Source organism: Candoia aspera, chromosome 1, assembly GCF_035149785.1.
Source record: "Candoia aspera isolate rCanAsp1 chromosome 1, rCanAsp1.hap2, whole genome shotgun sequence".
Classification (NCBI taxonomy): domain Eukaryota; kingdom Metazoa; phylum Chordata; class Lepidosauria; order Squamata; family Boidae; genus Candoia; species Candoia aspera.
Window position 1 is genome coordinate 90,941,151 of NC_086153.1, and position 17,760 is coordinate 90,958,910.

At 39.2% G+C, this 17,760-nt stretch overlaps 1 protein-coding gene across 2 annotated transcripts in view; it reads left to right on the plus strand.

The window, feature by feature from the left end:
• The window catches only part of NHSL1 (NHS like 1), a 167,718-nt gene that overhangs the window by 117,568 nt on the left and 32,390 nt on the right, over window positions 1–17,760 (plus strand). For both annotated transcript variants that reach the window (XM_063309353.1, XM_063309361.1), the window contains exon 2: window positions 7,300–7,452. In XM_063309353.1, the coding sequence (XP_063165423.1) occupies window positions 7,300–7,452 (153 nt within the window). The remainder of the gene's footprint in view (window positions 1–7,299; window positions 7,453–17,760) is intronic.

The following is a 17,760-nucleotide window of genomic DNA, read 5'->3' on the forward strand; positions in this document are numbered from 1 at the left end:
TTGGCAGCGTTGTTCAGGAGGCGGCAACAAAATACATCCCAAAGAAAGAGAAAACCAAGAAGGCAAAGTGGCTGTCTGCTGAGACACTAGAAATAGCCCAGGAAAGAAGGAAAGCAAAAGGCAACAGTGATAGGGGGAGATATGCCCAATTAAATGCAAACTTCCAGAGGTTAGCCAGAAGAGATCAGGAATTATTTTTAAACAAGCAATGCATGGAAGTGGAAGAAGACAATAGAATAGGAAGGACAAGAGACCTCTTCCAGAAAATTAGAAACATTGGAGGTAAATTCCAGGCCAAAATGGGTATGATCAAAAACAAAGATGGCAAGGACCTAACAGAAGAAGAAGAGATCAAGAAAGGGTGGCAAGAATATACAGAAGCCCTGTATAGGAAGGATAACAATATCGGGGATAGCTTTGACGGTGTGGTCAGTGAGCTAGAGCCAGACATCCTAAGAGTGAGGTTGAATGGGCTTTAAGAAGCATTGCTAATAACAAGGCAGCAGGAGATGACGGCATTCCGGCTGAACTGTTCAAAATCTTGTGAGATGATGCTGTCAAGGTAATGCATGCTATATGCCAGCAAATTTGGAAAACACAGGAATGGCCATCAGATTGGAAAAAATCAATTTATATCCCCATACCAAAAAAGGGAAACACTAAAGAATGTTCAAACTATCGAACAGTGGCACTCATTTCACATGCCAGTAAGCTAATGCTCAAGATCCTGCAAGGTAGACTTCAGCAATTCATGGAGTGAGAATTGCCAGATGTACAAGCTGGGTTTAGAAAAGGCAGAGGAACTAAGGGACCAAATTGCCAATATCCGCTGGATAATGGAAAAAGCCAGGGAGTTTCAGAAAAACATCTACTTCTGTTTTATTGACTATTCTAAAGCCTTTGACTGTGTGGACCATGACAAATTGTGGCAAGTTCTTAGCGGTATGGGGATACCAAGTCATCTTGTCTGCCTCCTGAAGAATCTGTATAACGACCAAGTAGCAACAGTAAGAACACACCACGGAACAACGGACTGGTTTAAGATTGGGAAAGGAGTACGGCAGGGCTGTATCCTCTCACCCTACCTATTCAACTTGTACGCAGAACACATCATGCGACATGCTGGGCTTGAGGAATCCAAGGCTGGAGTTAAAATCGCTGGAAGAAACATTAACAATCTCAGATATGCAGATGATACCACTTTGATGGCTGAAAGCGAAGAGGAACTGAGGAGCCTTATGATGAAGGTGAAAGAAGAAAGTGCAAAAGCTGGCTTGCAGCTAAACCTCAAAAAAACCAAGATTATGGCAACCAGCTTGATTGGTAACTGGCAAATAGAGGGAGAAAATGTAGAAGCAGTGAAAGACTTTGTATTCCTAGGTGCGAAGATTACTGCAGATGCTGACTGCAGTCAGGAAATCAGAAGACGCTTAATCCTTGGGAGAAGAGCAATGACAAATCTCGATAAAATAGTTAAGAGCAGGGACATCACACTGACAACAAAGGTCCGCATAGTTAAAGCAATGGTGTTCCCCGTAGTAACATATGGCTGCGAGAGCTGGAACGTAAGGAAGGCTGAGAGAAGGAATATCGATGCTTTTGAACTGTGGTGTTGGAGGAAAATTCTGAGAGTGCCTTGGACTGCAAGAAGATCAAACCAGTCCATACTCCAGGAAATAAAGCCAGACTGCTCACTTGAGGGAATGATATTAAAGGCAAAACTGAAATACTTTGGCCACATAATGAGAAGACAGGACACCCTGGAGAAGATGCTGATGCTAGGAAGAGTGGAGGGCAAAAGGAAGAGGGGCTGACCAAGGCAAGGTGGATGGATGATATTCTAGAGGTGACGGACTCGTCCCTGGGGGAACTGGGGGTCTTGACGACTGACAGGAAGCTCTGGCGTGGGCTGGTCCATGAAGTCATGAAGAGTCGGAAGCGACTAAACGAATAAACAACAACACATGCTGAAGGAACTTTTAAGAGAAGTTCTTTCCTGAAGGTAATTGGTCAGAGAACATGCACTGTCTACCCACTTAAATTGCTATCGTGAGACAAAGTTGGTTGAACCATTAAAGGGGAACATTATCTTCAACAATTAGTAAATGTTTGTATCCTTTGGAATATGTAACACATAAATGCCAAATAATACTACTAAAATTTCTTCCAGTTCCCTCCTAGAATAATTGCACGTAGGAGCCTTTACTTGCACATATGCTACCCCAAAGCTTTGTGTGTATGTGGTCTCACTTGGAAAGACTGAGATGGCCCCTGCTGTTGGTGTTTCTTTGGGGAAAATGAGAATTCCTTTCAGTGTCAAGCCAAGGCATTGCTTAGTCTTTCTTTGAAAGGGCAGTCTGACTTCTTGAGTCTCAGCATTGTGCTACAGGCATGCCCTGCTGAGCACATTAACAGCATGCTTAGCATTGTTCTCTGCAAAAATTGTGCATCGCTGCAAAGAGAGGAAAGAGATTATGCTTTCAATTCAGAAATCCTTCACTTATCACAGGGATATTATTTAAAATAGTTTAGATACAGATTAGGCCATATATGGGAACTGTAATTTTAAGTTGGTTTTAACAAATCCTGTGAGTGTGAATGAATGGAAAGATGGAGTGTACAGTGGTATTTACTTGTTGTCAGACTTGTACGTGATACAAATTGGCAGGTAAATGTAAGATTGGATGGCAGAATGATTTAAAGGAAATCCTCTGCATTTTAGAAACAGTCCAAAAGAGCAAAATACAAGGATGGAGGGAAAGGGACCTGATGATTTACACAAAAAACCAAGTCTACAGAGATTTTATTGCAGAACTGGAATCATGCCAATTATAAAGATTTGTCCTTGATAGGAAAAGGAGAAGAGTTTAGAAAACAACTGTCCCAGGCAATAAAAAATCATATTCACAACAGGCGAAGATGAGAAAAATCTTGCCCATTAAAGCATCTACCTCATATTCTGTTCTGTAAAGGAATTTGAAGATCCCATGAAGGTAATGCCAAGGGAAATGAAGTACAATTACTGTACTCATCCTTGTGAAGTACAGTCTGCAGAAGAAGGAAAAACTGTTGCTTTTGTAAAAAAAAAAAAAAAAAAAGTGGGGCGGGGGAGGAGAGGAAAGGAGAATCTATGAATGAGCATTGAAGCAGAAATCTCCATCTTGCTTCCATGCAAACATGAACAAAGATTGGCTCCTCCCACCCTCTCCTCATTGGAACTGGCTGTTGCAAGCACAGCATGGAGGCTTTCAGGTTCAAGGACTGTTAATGGTTTATAATTGGTAGGACCTTCACTGCATCGTGGATCTTGCTTTTAAAAGGAGAAACAAAGGAATGGGGGGGTGGCAGGAGGATGAACAAAGTTAGTAAGAACTGTTGAGGAAGCTCTGGAATTTAGTTTCTGCATGATACCTCTTGCTCTTTATGGAATCCTGGAATGAGCAAGGCATTTCCTACTGAAATGGGGGTGCTTATCAATACAAAGCTCAAAGCCTTAATACAATTTTTCAGGAAAAAGAGTAAGTAGGCATGGTTTTTAAAAATCTGTTTAGATTTTTTGCAAAAGCATTACAAAAATGTTAAGTAGCCTGTTCTTATTTCTCCACTGTACATAGTATTGCTTAGTTTACTGTGCTTTGATATCATGTAGAAGCAGCTTATTAAACAGTGCCCTGAGCACCTGCCATAGCTTTTGTTGTGCCTGCAAAGTTTTGAATTGCCACTTGCTCATTTTCTGTTGTGTGCCTGAATTACCACGGAAAAAGGAGAAATGCTTTTTGATGCAATCCAGCAATAGTAGTACTGAATGAAACTTGATACAGGCAAGAGTTTATTGTATAGAAGTGTTTAACCAGCTAAAGTCTTGTATAGTCCTTAGCTTCATGCTCAGAACCACTGCAGAATCCCTTTGTTTTGTTTTGTTCTGTTGCTCTACCCAAACTTGTAATAGATATTTCAAGGGTTTCAGTCTAACGTGATGCTCAAGCAGCCTTTATTTAAGACAACAAATTGTTTTGAGTTTAACTCGCTTGTAGTATGCATACATATATTTTTGACAAAGCCATTCTGCGTTTAACTCAAAAGGAAACTTGGTGGCAAGAGTAATGCTCTCAGCATTTGTGTGGCAAGCCTAATTTAATTCTGTATTCAGCGACTGTGACTTTTTCTCCGAGTTGTTTTCTCCCTCACAGTTATTTCATGCAGTCTTCATTATAGGTTAAGAATGAAAGTGATTGAAGTGTGAGGTAGATGGGTCACCTTTCTGTTCATTATTTTGGGGGGCTGTGTTTTCTTTAAAAAGGCTAGAGAAGGCAGTCATGCATTGTGTCAGCATGATCTACCTTGCTGCATGTGATGCTCCTTATAATATATAGTGCAATAAATGAAGATGACCTTAGAATTCTTCAAGCAGATCTTGCTGACTCCCATCAGTAGGATGTGCGTGAAGAACTCTAAGGGCAAACCGGTCATATTCGTATGCTTGCAAAAATACTGGAGCCATGCTGAAAGGGAGGATCTCTTCTGTGTCAATTATTACAGCTGGTTAATTTTTTGTGGAAAACACAGGACAGGTTTCCCACTAATGGTGTTATTATTCACCTGTATAACTTCTCAGCATACATTCCATTATAGTTACATCTAGTAGTTTGTGCTTTGTTCATAAAGTGCAATAAAAGACAGCTGCTCAGTTTTAAATGTGCCTCTTAAGAGGAATACCATCCAACAGTTGGTCAAGTGAATTAACCCCCTTTCTGATTTTGAAGGAATTGATAATTTTCAACAGTCAGGATTTTGAAAAATTGTATTCATTTGTTTGAGTGCATGTATACACACATGCATGCACACATACATACATAAACATACATTATGTTTAGCCACGTATTTAATAACTTCTTCACATTAAAAATTACAGTTTGATTCAACTTTTGGATCTTTGAGAGGGGCACACCTAAATTATTTTAGTACCATGTGCAGGCCTGGAGTCTCAGATTGTGCTCTTCTACTTTAGCACACCATGAAGCTAAAGAAAGCACTTCTGCAAGAAACTGTAGTGTCATCCAAGGAAACACAATTCCAGAACTCGTCTTACGTGAAGACCATATGGAGGCAGCACTGTCTACTCATTACTGTATTTAGATAAGGAAACGTAGTATTTCTAAGTCATTATACAAGCAGCATCCTTTTAGTGTCTTATTTGATCTTTATCATACTATTGCCTTCCATAAGCTCTTTATATTATCCATCTCCATTGGATAGTTAAGAAACAGAAAAGAGAATGGAAAGCTCATTTGAGCTTTGTTTTCCTGGCTCTAGCTGGTAGTCATATTGGCTAGGTTCTAGTAACTATGGGCTGTCCGGAACCTCTTTTGCGGAGAGGGGGGTTAGTGTGGAGATAAATGACCTACATCCTTTTAAAATGCTGAGATATAGAAAAGAATGGAGCTGCTTAGCCTCCCAAACCATTCCCCTGAACATTCTGTCCCCATCTCACCTACCTGTTCTAACTAGAAATTTTTTTTTTTTTTCAAATTCCACATTGGGAAAATGAATCATTGGAGTATTTCTGCCTCAGGTCCAGAGGAAGAAGACATTGGTAAGGGTCCAGCAATCTTTCACAGCACAGAAGCCCTTAGACTTATAACTGTCCCACTAGCATCTTCTAGAGGAAAGTGCAAATGTTCCTAGAACACTTGAGCAATCTGGGAACAGGTTATCTGGAGAATTTAATTATCTGTTTAATTCTCTCTCTGCTTGCTGTGTTCAATATTGGAAGTGCTGCTATGCGTCTCACACTTTTAGGTGGTGTTTGAGATGAGGCAGCCAAACTTCTGATCAAGGGCATCTTTAGCTTGGGAAACCCTCATGGAAGTTTCCCTTCATTTAGGCTTCAGACAAGCTGTTCTTTACAGACCTTTTAAGGTGGGCTAAAGTTTTTTTCTACCTGTTTTAAAGTTACATTCCTCTGCCCTTGTAATATGTTACTCCTTTGAATCATTTTGTAATTATTTATTATGTTTATAAACACTGAATCCTTAAGGACTCTGGCAGTTTACAAAATAAAATAACACAAGAAACGTCGTATAATAAAAGTATACAAAAAAAAAAGATCCATCAATAAACCAATAAAAACATAGAATAAAATGAAATTAACAAAGCCAGATTATAACCAAACCAAGATAGAATCAGCCCAAATGTCCTCTGGAAATTTTGAGCAGCTTCCAAAAGTCAGACGGAGTAGGGGGGAGCCAATAGGAGGGTGTCCTAAGTTATATACACTGTTTTGAAGTTCTTTGGTAACTGCGCAAGCATCCTCAATGCTTTTTTATAAAGAAAGGTGGAACTGAAATTTCTAATAAATAAATGGTGTTTCTTTTATACTACCCATGACTGGTTTTTAATCATAGATTTTATCTAAATGGCTTGGGTCCCAAGATATTCCTTCTGCTTTTTTGTTTCTGCGTTCTGAGGTTGACTTGTCTACTCCTTTCAGGAATTTATGTAAATGAGACTTTTTTGTAAATGAGGGTCTGGGTCAGAGCCTTCTTTCTGTCTGCAGAATTCCTTGCTCAGGCAGAACAATCTGAATATTTGCCTCTAATATTTTAGCAAGCTATTCCAGAAGTTTTTGACATCTGTCCTGGGTTATATCTTCCTTGTCCAGATACATGCACAGACAACCTGGGAAAGACCACAAAGCAGCTGTGCTAAGACTTCCAGAGGAGCTGGCCACCTCAATACTTTACTTGCACTAATACATTCTGCAACATATCCTTTAAACCACAACCCTACTCCATTAGGGTTCTACAACACTATTGTACATCCCCTGAAATCAGAATGGGCCTTACTGTACTGTTTTTGGAAGGCTGTTAAGACCTGGAAAATGATTTGAGTCTTTGTTTCATTTGAGGTGTTGTTATTGCCTGCTGCTGATTGTGCTGATGTCATGTTTTGTTGTTTATTCATTGTTGTTGTTGTTTTACTATATCTAGAAGTTGTAAAACACTCGGTCACCTTCAGTTGGAGTTGCATATTAGCTGCCACAAATAAACACACAAGCAAATAAAAAGTTAAATACTTTTTAAAACATCACATGAATGTTTTACACTGTTTTTCAGACTGTTGAACTATGTTGTAGCAAACCATATAAAAGACTTTCTACAGGGAGAATAGAGTGAGCGATTAAAATGGTTGCTATTGCTCCCTTCATTTCAACAAGTTTATCAAGTGATTTTATTCTTTTATTAACTTTTAATGTTTAACCCAATATTAAATTATCTTTGTCTTTCTGCTCTTTTATAGCTGTCTCCAATGTAGATGAAGAGAGTAGATGGACAGTTCATTACACTGCACCCTGGCATCATCAAGAGAATGTCTTTTTACCATCCACAAGGCCACCCTGTGTGGAGGAACTGCATCGTCAAGCCAAGTTGAATCTGAAGTCTGTATTGAGAGGTAGGAACTTTAGAAATATATATCCAGTCAGTAAGATCACATATATGCCAACTTGTGTATCCTTAAGGGCTGACTTATCTTTTCAAAGTCCCTAGCTTCTCCAGATTCACCACCAAAATTCATCAACAGACTCGTTTATTTTCACTAATGTGTTTGGGGGACAAAATAGGTTTGTTACACCTTTTTGAAGCCTAATGCACAAATGTTGTCTTCAGTCCCTCTCCAAAACCCAGGAAATGAGAATGCCCTGTCTTAGAACATCCAATAGAGAAAGAATTTAGAATATAGAAAAGGCAGTTTGTTCAGGAACTGTTATGAGAAATGATTAGTTCAGGCTAGTTCACTTCTAGCCTGATATTTATTAAACTGAATATATTTATGACACAGCATTAAGAAGAATGGTAGCCACTAAGGTATCCTGAGAGTGAGAAGGTGGTCTGAAATATTCATAAAAAATAATATGTATTACTTCATTACCCAGAACATAAGCTGACAGCAATTCTTTCAAGTAGCTGAAAGTGGGTGGTCCTAGAGTTTGTTAACCATAGTCAATATGGATGCAAATATAACAGTGAACCGTAGTAAAGGATAGAATTTAATTAATACATTATAATTATGCAGTATTTTAAGCATATACCTCAACTATTACAGATACATTGTGGTAGGTCTTGGTAACAAAGACAAAAATCAGACTTTCTAATTCATGACACACTCCCATCCCTTGTCGTTTTTGTTTTTTTTAATGAAAGGCAGTGAGAATCTCAAGTATTTACAAAATGATGAGGAATATTACACTATGCCATATTTTTTTTTCTGTAGTAAAAGTCCGCCTGGAGAAGTGGCTATTTAAATGGAACCACCAAACTGTCACTGCTCACTAAGTGATTTAAATGGTAAAATACAGAAAAAGTGTACATTGAATAGTGATTATACAGTGAAGGAAAAAAAAACTTAAATATGTTGTAATAGTTAAATAAACATAACAAAAAGAATAAACAGAGAAAATGGCCATATGTTACGTATAAATATCTATATGAAATTAATTCAGTTGTTAAGTTTATCATTAAATCTGGACCATAAAGTGCTGCTTGAGTTCTGTTGCATAGAAGTACTCAAAGTTTCTCTGAGTAGTAGCATTCAAATTCTCTGTGTAGCTTTTCTTATCTGAAAGAGGAATGGCTGACAGAGGAGAGGGCTTTTTCAGCTTGATTCCTTATGGCTGGTCACTTGTTACATTCCTCAATGCACTATTTTCATTTTTGCATGTTTGGATTGTATTGTGACATTCTTTTTTTTTATATCTCATTACTACTTTGAAGATCCATTTAAAAAAAAAACTCAGCTAGTATCTTGGGCAGAATTTGTTTCATACATGAATATTAAAAGCATGAAGTTAGAATATTAGGCACTACTGTTTGAAAGATTCATTGTAGGCAAAGTTGTTTGAATAGTTTAATTAATTGTTTAGTGTAAGGGGAGAAATTAGTAACCTGATATAAAATATTTAATATAAATATATTAACTGTAATGCTGACTTGCTTCCAGAAGTATTCATTGATATGTTTTTTACTTGTTCCATTGCTCAATATTAAATGACAGAAGGTCTTACAGATTTTGGCTGGAAAAACTGCTGCCCTAATCCCAGTATGGAAATGTGTTCCTAAGTGAAAATCTCTGTGCTCTGTAATTTCTCACCTCACATGATAAGAGTTGCTCTCAAAAGTGCTCGACAAGAATAGAAATGCTCAAACGTTTGTTGCTTGGAGTGAAGTGTAGCAGAATGTGAAAATAATATTTGTTCTTCAGCTGTGGTCAGAAAAATGGAATGTTTCCATATAGAGTTTTTAACACTACAGTCAAAAGGTATTGTGTAGCGGTTCCACCTTTCATCCTCCGTGGATTTTGTCTAGAAAGAAGAAGAATAAAACATTATTGGTAGGGAAGTAGGAGAGTTAAAAATGGAGGGCACAACCAGTATCTGCACCTTCATAACATGTTGTGAATGTGGCAGGACAATTATACAATAAAAGCTTTACCTGAACTAGATTGATGAGCTATTCTAAGAAATGATGTATTTTCCAGTAATGTATGTAATCTTGAAGGTAAGTGACAAGATTACATTGCCCTCTTTTGAAAGGGAAGAACAGGTGTTTATATTGTTTAAGTCTCTTCACTGCTACTTACCGAAGTTAGAGAAAATTATTACAGCTCCACATCAGTCAAAGGTGCTCTTTTAAAAGTTACAACCTTGTTATATGCTATTCCTTACTTTGTATTTGATTGTGAATTCAGTATATATAGAGGTTAGAAGGTTGTAGAGCGCATCCATATTATTTATTTTATTAATCAAATTTATCACCGCCCATCTCCAAACAGACTTCGAATCCCATATGAATACTTCCTCTTGCTCCTCTTCTGCACCTATGCCTGTGTCCCAAAGACTCCTCTGAGGGGTCCCCAGCTCTCCAGAAGTAATTGGGGGTTGCAGGTGGAAATGATAAGAAGGTTCTGTTTTGCTGCTGGATGGTATTCCATGAACAGGAAGACACTCTAAAGGTAGAGTCTGCAAACTGAGCTGAACATCTGGTGACTTCATGGACATGAATGTCAAGTTTTCTTGGCAATTATACTTTTTTAAAGTTTGTAGGTAGTTTACTACCAACAATTCTGGAATTACCTGGTGGACTTCCATCCTAGTATGATCCAGGGATCAGCCAAGATCAGCTAGAAGCTTCTGTTAATTTTTATAACTAACTCTGGAGTATGTGTGCTTATACAAGAAGTGCCAAATTACTTTTGTGTATAACAGTGTATTGCCATTTTCTATTCCTAATTCAAGAACAGCTGCAATGTGGTTTTTTAAATTTCTTTATTCAGCATTGAAGACAAGCTACTCTAATGCTGTAGACAGCAGTAGTATAGAAGAAAAAGAATGCTCTGTGCTGATAATCCAAATTGAAAGCACAATGCATGTCCACAATTAAATATTTCCTTTCTCTCGTTCTCTCTCAACCAGAGAATTTCAAGGAAGTGACTGTGAAAAAAAAACAGTTGGCATGAGTGGAAAACCCAAGAGGCATAATGGGGGCACAAAACTGAACAGCCTTTGCAAATGATATTTGTTAATAGGCTGTCACTAGGGAGTGCTCAAGGTGATCCTCTCCATTTGTCTTTAGCTAATTTAGATATCTACACCACTGTAGCCTCTGTGCATTTATGGCTAATAAGGAGTGATTGCTTCAGTCATGCCTACTTACCTCTACATTGTGAAAATAAATGTATTTAATTGCTGTTTGCATATATGCAATGTGCAACGTATGCTTCCCAACATTTGTTGCTCAGGACATAACATGAATCATCCTATACCCAGTCCTCTCTGGGTGACGTATGACAAGTCAGTACATATTAAGGAACTTAAACTATGATTAACCTTGAAACAAACTATTTTGTTCCAGCAACGTGCCCCCCATTGTAATCTAGATATTATGCCTACTAAAGAAACATACCTTGTTCCTGTACCTTCCTCTTTGGCTATCTCTACAAATCCCCACCCATCCATTGCTCTGTTTCCTTCTCTGACTTGGTGACAGAATTTATGGTGATAGTTGCATTCAGTGTCCTTTTCTTTGCCTACCCTTGTCTTAGGCCAGGAGTTGAAGAATTCAGCAGATGGCTTAGTGCTTTCTTGGAATGCTGCAAATGCAAGCACTGTCTCTACTTTATGTTAATTAGCTTGATTTATTTATTTTATTTAATTGATTTATATGGCTGTTCATCTCAAATGCATTACTCTGGGTGGCTAACGATCTTAAAAAGTAAATAAAAACAAATACATATACAAAAAATGAAACCACACAGAAGCCAGGAAAATCACAAAACAGCCATTAATGTTTAAAACAGCTGTAGCATTTATTCTTTCATCATAATTGGGTTACATCCAACATTGCAATAATAGACTTCTATTCATGCAGTGGAATGTCATATGTTTTAGTGAGGTTTCCAGATTTGCTCTACAGTATGCCCCAGTTCTCTGGAATAGATGTGAGGGGGTTGCAGATACAAAGACTATTGGTTCTGCAACACTGTATGTTCTTCTTATGATGATTATAATTGAATACAGCTCATTGTCCCAAAAATGGGAATCTTCTCAGGAATATACTTGGTCCTATGAACCGAGAAGGTGGCCAGTGGATGAATAAGATACCTTTCATGTCTAAAAGTACATATTAATTTGGGATCTATATAAAAACTTTGCTGCAGTGAATGTATATAGTGAATTCTGTATTTTGGGGGGGATTGCATCTTGTCGTGCTGATCCAAAAACTAATGATAAAACAGGTCTTGAAGGGTTCAGAGCAGGATATCTGAATGTTATGTGGGGCCTTTATTATTTATCTACTTGGAAAAAGTAGTAATGTTTGCATGCTTGGTTAGCATGTGCTGAGGTAGTGTCTTTGTAACAAGCTGTTGAGAATTAAGAACTTATAACTATTATATGTCATTGTCAAAAATGTAAAATTCAACTACCCTTTTGTTTTGGCAGTCTGCTTTGCTGGAATTTCTGACTCGGTTAAAAAAGAAAGAGGTTTTATTTTTTCAAAACTGCAGTGAAGTATACTGTGGATAAAGTTCATGAACCTGCTTTATATTCCAGGCTGGTGTTTTTTTTTTTTCAGCAACAGCCCAGTTGCTGCAGGTAGCATCTTTTTAAAACTAAGCTTGATATGAAACAGTCCTTGTGGCATCTCATTTCTGCTGCTGATAGGCTTTTTTTTAAGCCTACAGAAATGGGTCCTGTTTCACTTGATGCAAACTTCATTGGCTGAGGTTTGCCATATTTAGACTGTTAGACAGAAATAGACCCTTATCAGAATCAAAAGAGTTTGCTTTTAAAAGTCCTCTTGTGATCCAGATAGCTGTTGCAGTTATATCAGTCATCAGCTGCTTTGTGCTACTGTATCCACTGTTAATGGATTTTAAAACCATTTGTATTAATTTCCAGCCATTCATATACAACAAAAGTGTAAGCTGTGATTTGAGAGGCTTTCAGATATGCTGTTTGTATGCAGCAATGCCTTTAGCAGAGTAGTCGGATTTGTTTTCTTGTCACATAAATCTGTATTAATGTATTAATTAGAAAACATTGAAGAGATTAATGCTGACTTGGAGAACATGTGATACCGTGTCTCATCCAAAGCTGAAGACTGGAGGAAAGGTTTATGCATGGTCTAAAAATTATCTGCATATGGGGACCCAATGGTTTTCGACAACTACTGACCAGTCGCCAACCTTCCCTTTTTGGGGAAGGTTGTTGAGAAAGTGGTCAGTCTGCAGCTGATGAGAACCATGGAAGAAACAGATGATCTAGACTCCTTTCAGTCAGGTTTCAGGCTGGGATTTAGTACTGAGACAGCCTTGGTCGTGTTTGTTGATGACCTGTGGCAGAGCCGGGATGGTGGCTGTGCATCCATCCTTGTGCTCCTGGATCTCTCAGTGTCCTGTTCAGACTATGAGATGGCCAGGCAGGTTTATTATCAAAACCACTCATTACTAAATAACTATTTACAATAAATAAGTCCTTATGGTTAAAAGGTAGGCTGGTTCCGATCAAGACCAACTGGGTAGCAATGGGGAAACCAGCAAGGTTGCAGGAGGAGACTGTGGTAAAACAGTGGAGCAGGATTCACTGGCGGGAGCTAGAAAACTGAAAGAAGGTAGGGCACATGGCACCACTGGAACTGGAGACGATCGTCCACAGTCTGAAACACCACTCTAGGCTGGCACCAGAGAACAGGGGGATACCGAACTGGAACCACTGGGCAAAGCTTGGTTCTAAAGGCAGGACTGGACCAAACTAGGCAACTCAGGCTGGACTGAGTACACTGGGCTGGAGTCTTGGAACAAGGCTGATAACTCGAAGCAAGGCTGGACTTGGTTGGAGATTCTGGGCTGGGCTGGAAGCTTGGCGCACGACTAGGCTGGACTGGAGGTTCTTGACTAGGCAAAGGGCTTGAAACACAGCTGGACTGGACCACAAGTTCTAGACTAGATTGAAAACCCGATTCGCAACAAGATAGATCTGAAGTTCCTGAACAACGTTGGGCAACTGGGATGCGGCTAGGCTGGACTGGAGATATAAGGCAAGGCTGAAGGTTGAAAGCACAACGAAGCTGTACTGGAGACTCTGGGCAAGGCTGGGAGCTGGAAGCGCGGTAAGGCTGAACTGGAGATCCTGGGCAAGGCTGAGGGCTTGAAGCATGATGAAGCTGGACTGGAGACTCTGGACATGGCTGGAAACTTGAATCAAGGCTGGAAGCGTGTCTGGAACGTGCACAATGACAACAAAGAGGTCCAAAGCTGGACGCGAGGCTGAGGTTGCTGGGTTCAGCAGGGAGAAGATCCTCTGTGGTAGCGGTTGCAGGATCCAGGTCCTCTCCGATAGGAAACACTGGCACTGATTCCTCTCCAGCTACAGACGAGGTTTCCAACGCAGATAAGGACCCTTCTGCTGGAACTGTGAGCTCGAATCGGTTGTCTCCAGCAGCTTGCTCTTCGCATGTCTGCCTTTTATGCCGATACTTTGTGCGCCTATTCCCTTCTGCAGCCAATCGGGCTGCCTTCTCCCTCGTGCACCTTTTTGCCCGTTGTTCGCACGCACTGATTGGAGGATTCAAATCCTCCTCCAAACACTGGCCAATCAGCATCTGTGACTTTTCCCGTGCTGCTGAGTCATTTTTGGGATTGCTTTCCTGGTTTCTGCCTGATAAGTTTCTGTTTCCCCTTCTGATTCAGAAAGAGTTTTGTTTTCTGAGTCAGAGGTTCGCGGAAACCTCACACTCAGTGGCTTTTGATACCATCGACCATGGTATCCTTCTGAGCTGGCTCCATCGGTTGGGGATTGGGGGAACCATTTTACGGTGGTTCTCTTCCTTTCTCTGGGGCCAGTTCCAGCCAGTGTTTTTGGGAGGGAAAAATCACTCTCTAGGCCCCTATTATGTGGGGTGCCTCAGGGCTCAGGGCTCTTCTCCTTTTCAACATCTACATGAAACCGCTGAGTGAGGTCATCCACTGGTTTAGGGTTTGGTATCAGTATGCCAATTATATCTTTCAGTATTATATCTTTATATTATTATATTATATCGATATTTGTAAGGGAATGTGAGAATGATCTTGGAAGACAGGGGAAGAATTGCTGCTTAGGGAACAATTTGATAAAAGAGGGATCTGTCCGCAACTGAGTAATGGGCAGAGAAAGTAATTTAGGACCCTCCGTAACTGGTTAGGCAGTAAATAGGGACGGTGGGAGATTTGTACTTTCAGACTTTCATGAGTTCAGTTGTATTGTAATGATTAAAAAGGCATATTTGTATATAAGCAGAAATGGGAAATTTCTGTCATTAGCTACTTTTCCTTGGGGAATATCTGTAAAGTGGATTGGATGGGCCCCCAAATTATGAGGCATACCACAAGGCCATTTCTTTTCCTATTTACTCATTTTTCTGGTACTTTCCTCCCTTTTCTGCTTTGCTCAGTGGGAAAGGAAGGTTAGAGAACAGGAAACTGCTTTTAACAGAGGGCTGAACTGTTGACTTGAGGAAATGGCAGGTGGCAGCACATAAGGGACCATGGCAGATCTTGAAAAACCTAAGCAAGGTTGGACTGACTTGGGGCATAGATGGGAGATCACCAAGAACTGAAATCCCAGCACTATGAAGTCTGGAAATTTGAAAAAAATATCCTGGAAAAAGGGCATGGCAAACCACTGCCTTGTTACTATCAAGAAAACAACATGGATTTGTCCTTGTCACCAGGAGTTACTGATCTACTTGAAGAAATATTTACAAAGAACTCAAATAGTCTCTTCTACTATAAAGATTTATCTTGGTTTAATCATTCTGCATTTAAAAGGTTTATTTTTATTCTACTGTAAAAAAATAAATAAAAATGATCACACATACTTCAGCACTCATTGTTAACTTAATTGCCTGTGTTCAGAGTACTAAAAAGATGCTCTCTATAGATTTGATGGAGAATTCCTAAGAATGATGGCCATTAAAATCAATAAATAAATAATCACAGAAGGCGGGAGTAGTAATCTAGCATTGTTCCCCTGGACTATATGTGTACAGAGGAAATAATGAAATCTCTCATGCACTTTATGGTTTATGCTGTACCTGCTCTTCAGAAACATTCCATGTGTGAGAAGTGAAATAATTTCTTCCTCAAAAACATGATATTTGAATTAATATAAGTTTTTACTGACTAGTAGTTCTGCTGTTAAAATGGCAAGGAAAATAGACACCATAGTAAAAAGAAAATATTATCAGAATCCTAGTCAGTGAAAAACAGGGTAAAAATACTAGAAAGAGTCTGGGGATTGAGTTTGTGATTTGTACTGTGATTTGTGCTATTATAGCAAAACTTCTCAGTGTGGTATAAATGTAGTACCACATATACCATTTTTTTTTTCCAGTTCAGTCGTGTCTGATTCTTGGAGACTGCCTGGACTAGTCCCTCCAGTTTTCTTGGCAATATTTCAGAAGTGGTTTGCCATTGCCTGCTTCCTAGGGCGGAGAGTGAGTGGCTGGCCCAAGGTCAACCAGCTGGCTTTGTGCCTAAGGTGGGACTAGACCTCACAGTTTCCCGCGTTCTAGTCCAGTGCCTTAACCACTACACCAGACTGGCTCACATAGCTATATGTGAACACATTTTCAGGACTTGATCACATAGCCTTTTCCCATCTAGATAAAAGGAAAATAACTTTTCCACATTATTATTTATTCATTTTTATTTTTATATGGCCACCTTCTCAACATCTTGACTCTGGGTGGCTAACAGCAGTTAAAAAGCACAATGTCACAAGAGCAGCACAGTAGCACAATAAATTCTGTAGCCCATATGGACAGATACTAAACATTCCACATAGTTCCAGATACATGAGAACGGGGGAAAGCGAATACTTTGGCTAATGTGCTGCTCGTATTGTGTCATCCTAGTATGTATGCAAAACAACAGTTCATCATTTTGCCGAGTAAACAAACTTTCTTTGAAATAGGCTGAATTGGGACAAACAACAATCACACTGAAAAAAAATACAGGCAGGGTGTTTTTAAAAGCAGCTTTTACAGTTCTGTAGGTGGCTTCCAGAACTGCATAATCTTCATAATCTATGTAATAAAAGCTTCTGCCAATGTATCCTTTGCTGCTTGCAATATGCTCTTTGTTAACAAAGGCAGGCTTTGAAGGGCTTGCTAGAAGTTTTGAGTTTCCTGTATTATTTAAGTGAGATAAGTAACTATGTAACATGATGAATTCAGGAGATGATAGATACTGATGAGAAAACAATCAAGCTTGTTATTTGGCATAATCCTGCACCTTTAATTTAATTGCAAAGCTTGGCATTGTACCCTGTTCAGAACATTGCAATTAACATCTTTGTCAGATGGAATTCACCTGCTGGTCTTAGTCAAAACAGCTTTGTTTCAGTGATGTTTCAATGACTTTCAGCATATTTGAATTTGCTTTTCTTTAAATCACACTTGCTTGCCTGTTTTTGTGAAAGAATACAGAAACCAGGCGGTGGCGTTCATGAATAAACTGAGATTAGAAAAGTCCCAAATTTGATTTGGTTGAAATTTTATAGGAAATTTCTCTCTGTGTTGAAAGAGAAAAAAAGAAATTATTTTCTTGTTTTTACCATCATTGATAGGTATTACCGTGTGGGAACTAGGAACTTTTTTTGAGGGGGGGGACATATAGGCCAGAATGCACAAGTGTTCACAAGTTCTGGACATCACGCCAAAAGTTCGTCCCCCTTAGTAAGGTGTTGCAGTGTTACAATGCATGTACAAAAAGTGCAAAGCCTGCATTGTGACAAACCTTGCAGATGCTTCTGCCAGCATATTTGTTTCAATTCTGTATCGGCAAAGTAATTCTGATAATTGTAGTTATAATTGGAGAAGTTTCTACTTCATTTGAATGATCTCATTTATCTTTAAAGAACACAGTGGTTCTTCATGTTCATAGTCAAATTATATCTAAAGTCAGGCACTGTGTTTTTTGTAATAAAAATTGAAACTAGGATAAAACCATGGTTTCATATCTTGGCTTGTTAATTAACCAAACCTAGAACAAACCACAACTAGAATATCCCTGATATTCAGATATTATAAGGTTTGGCTTACTGTATTGGAAGCTTGTGGCCGTGCGATTGCCTCTGAAGGCCATCCGCTGGTAGGCCAGTAGGCTTCCTTGTGCAGTTGGCTGGCGCCTGTGATCGGATGGCCCAAAGGTCTGATCCAGCTGGGC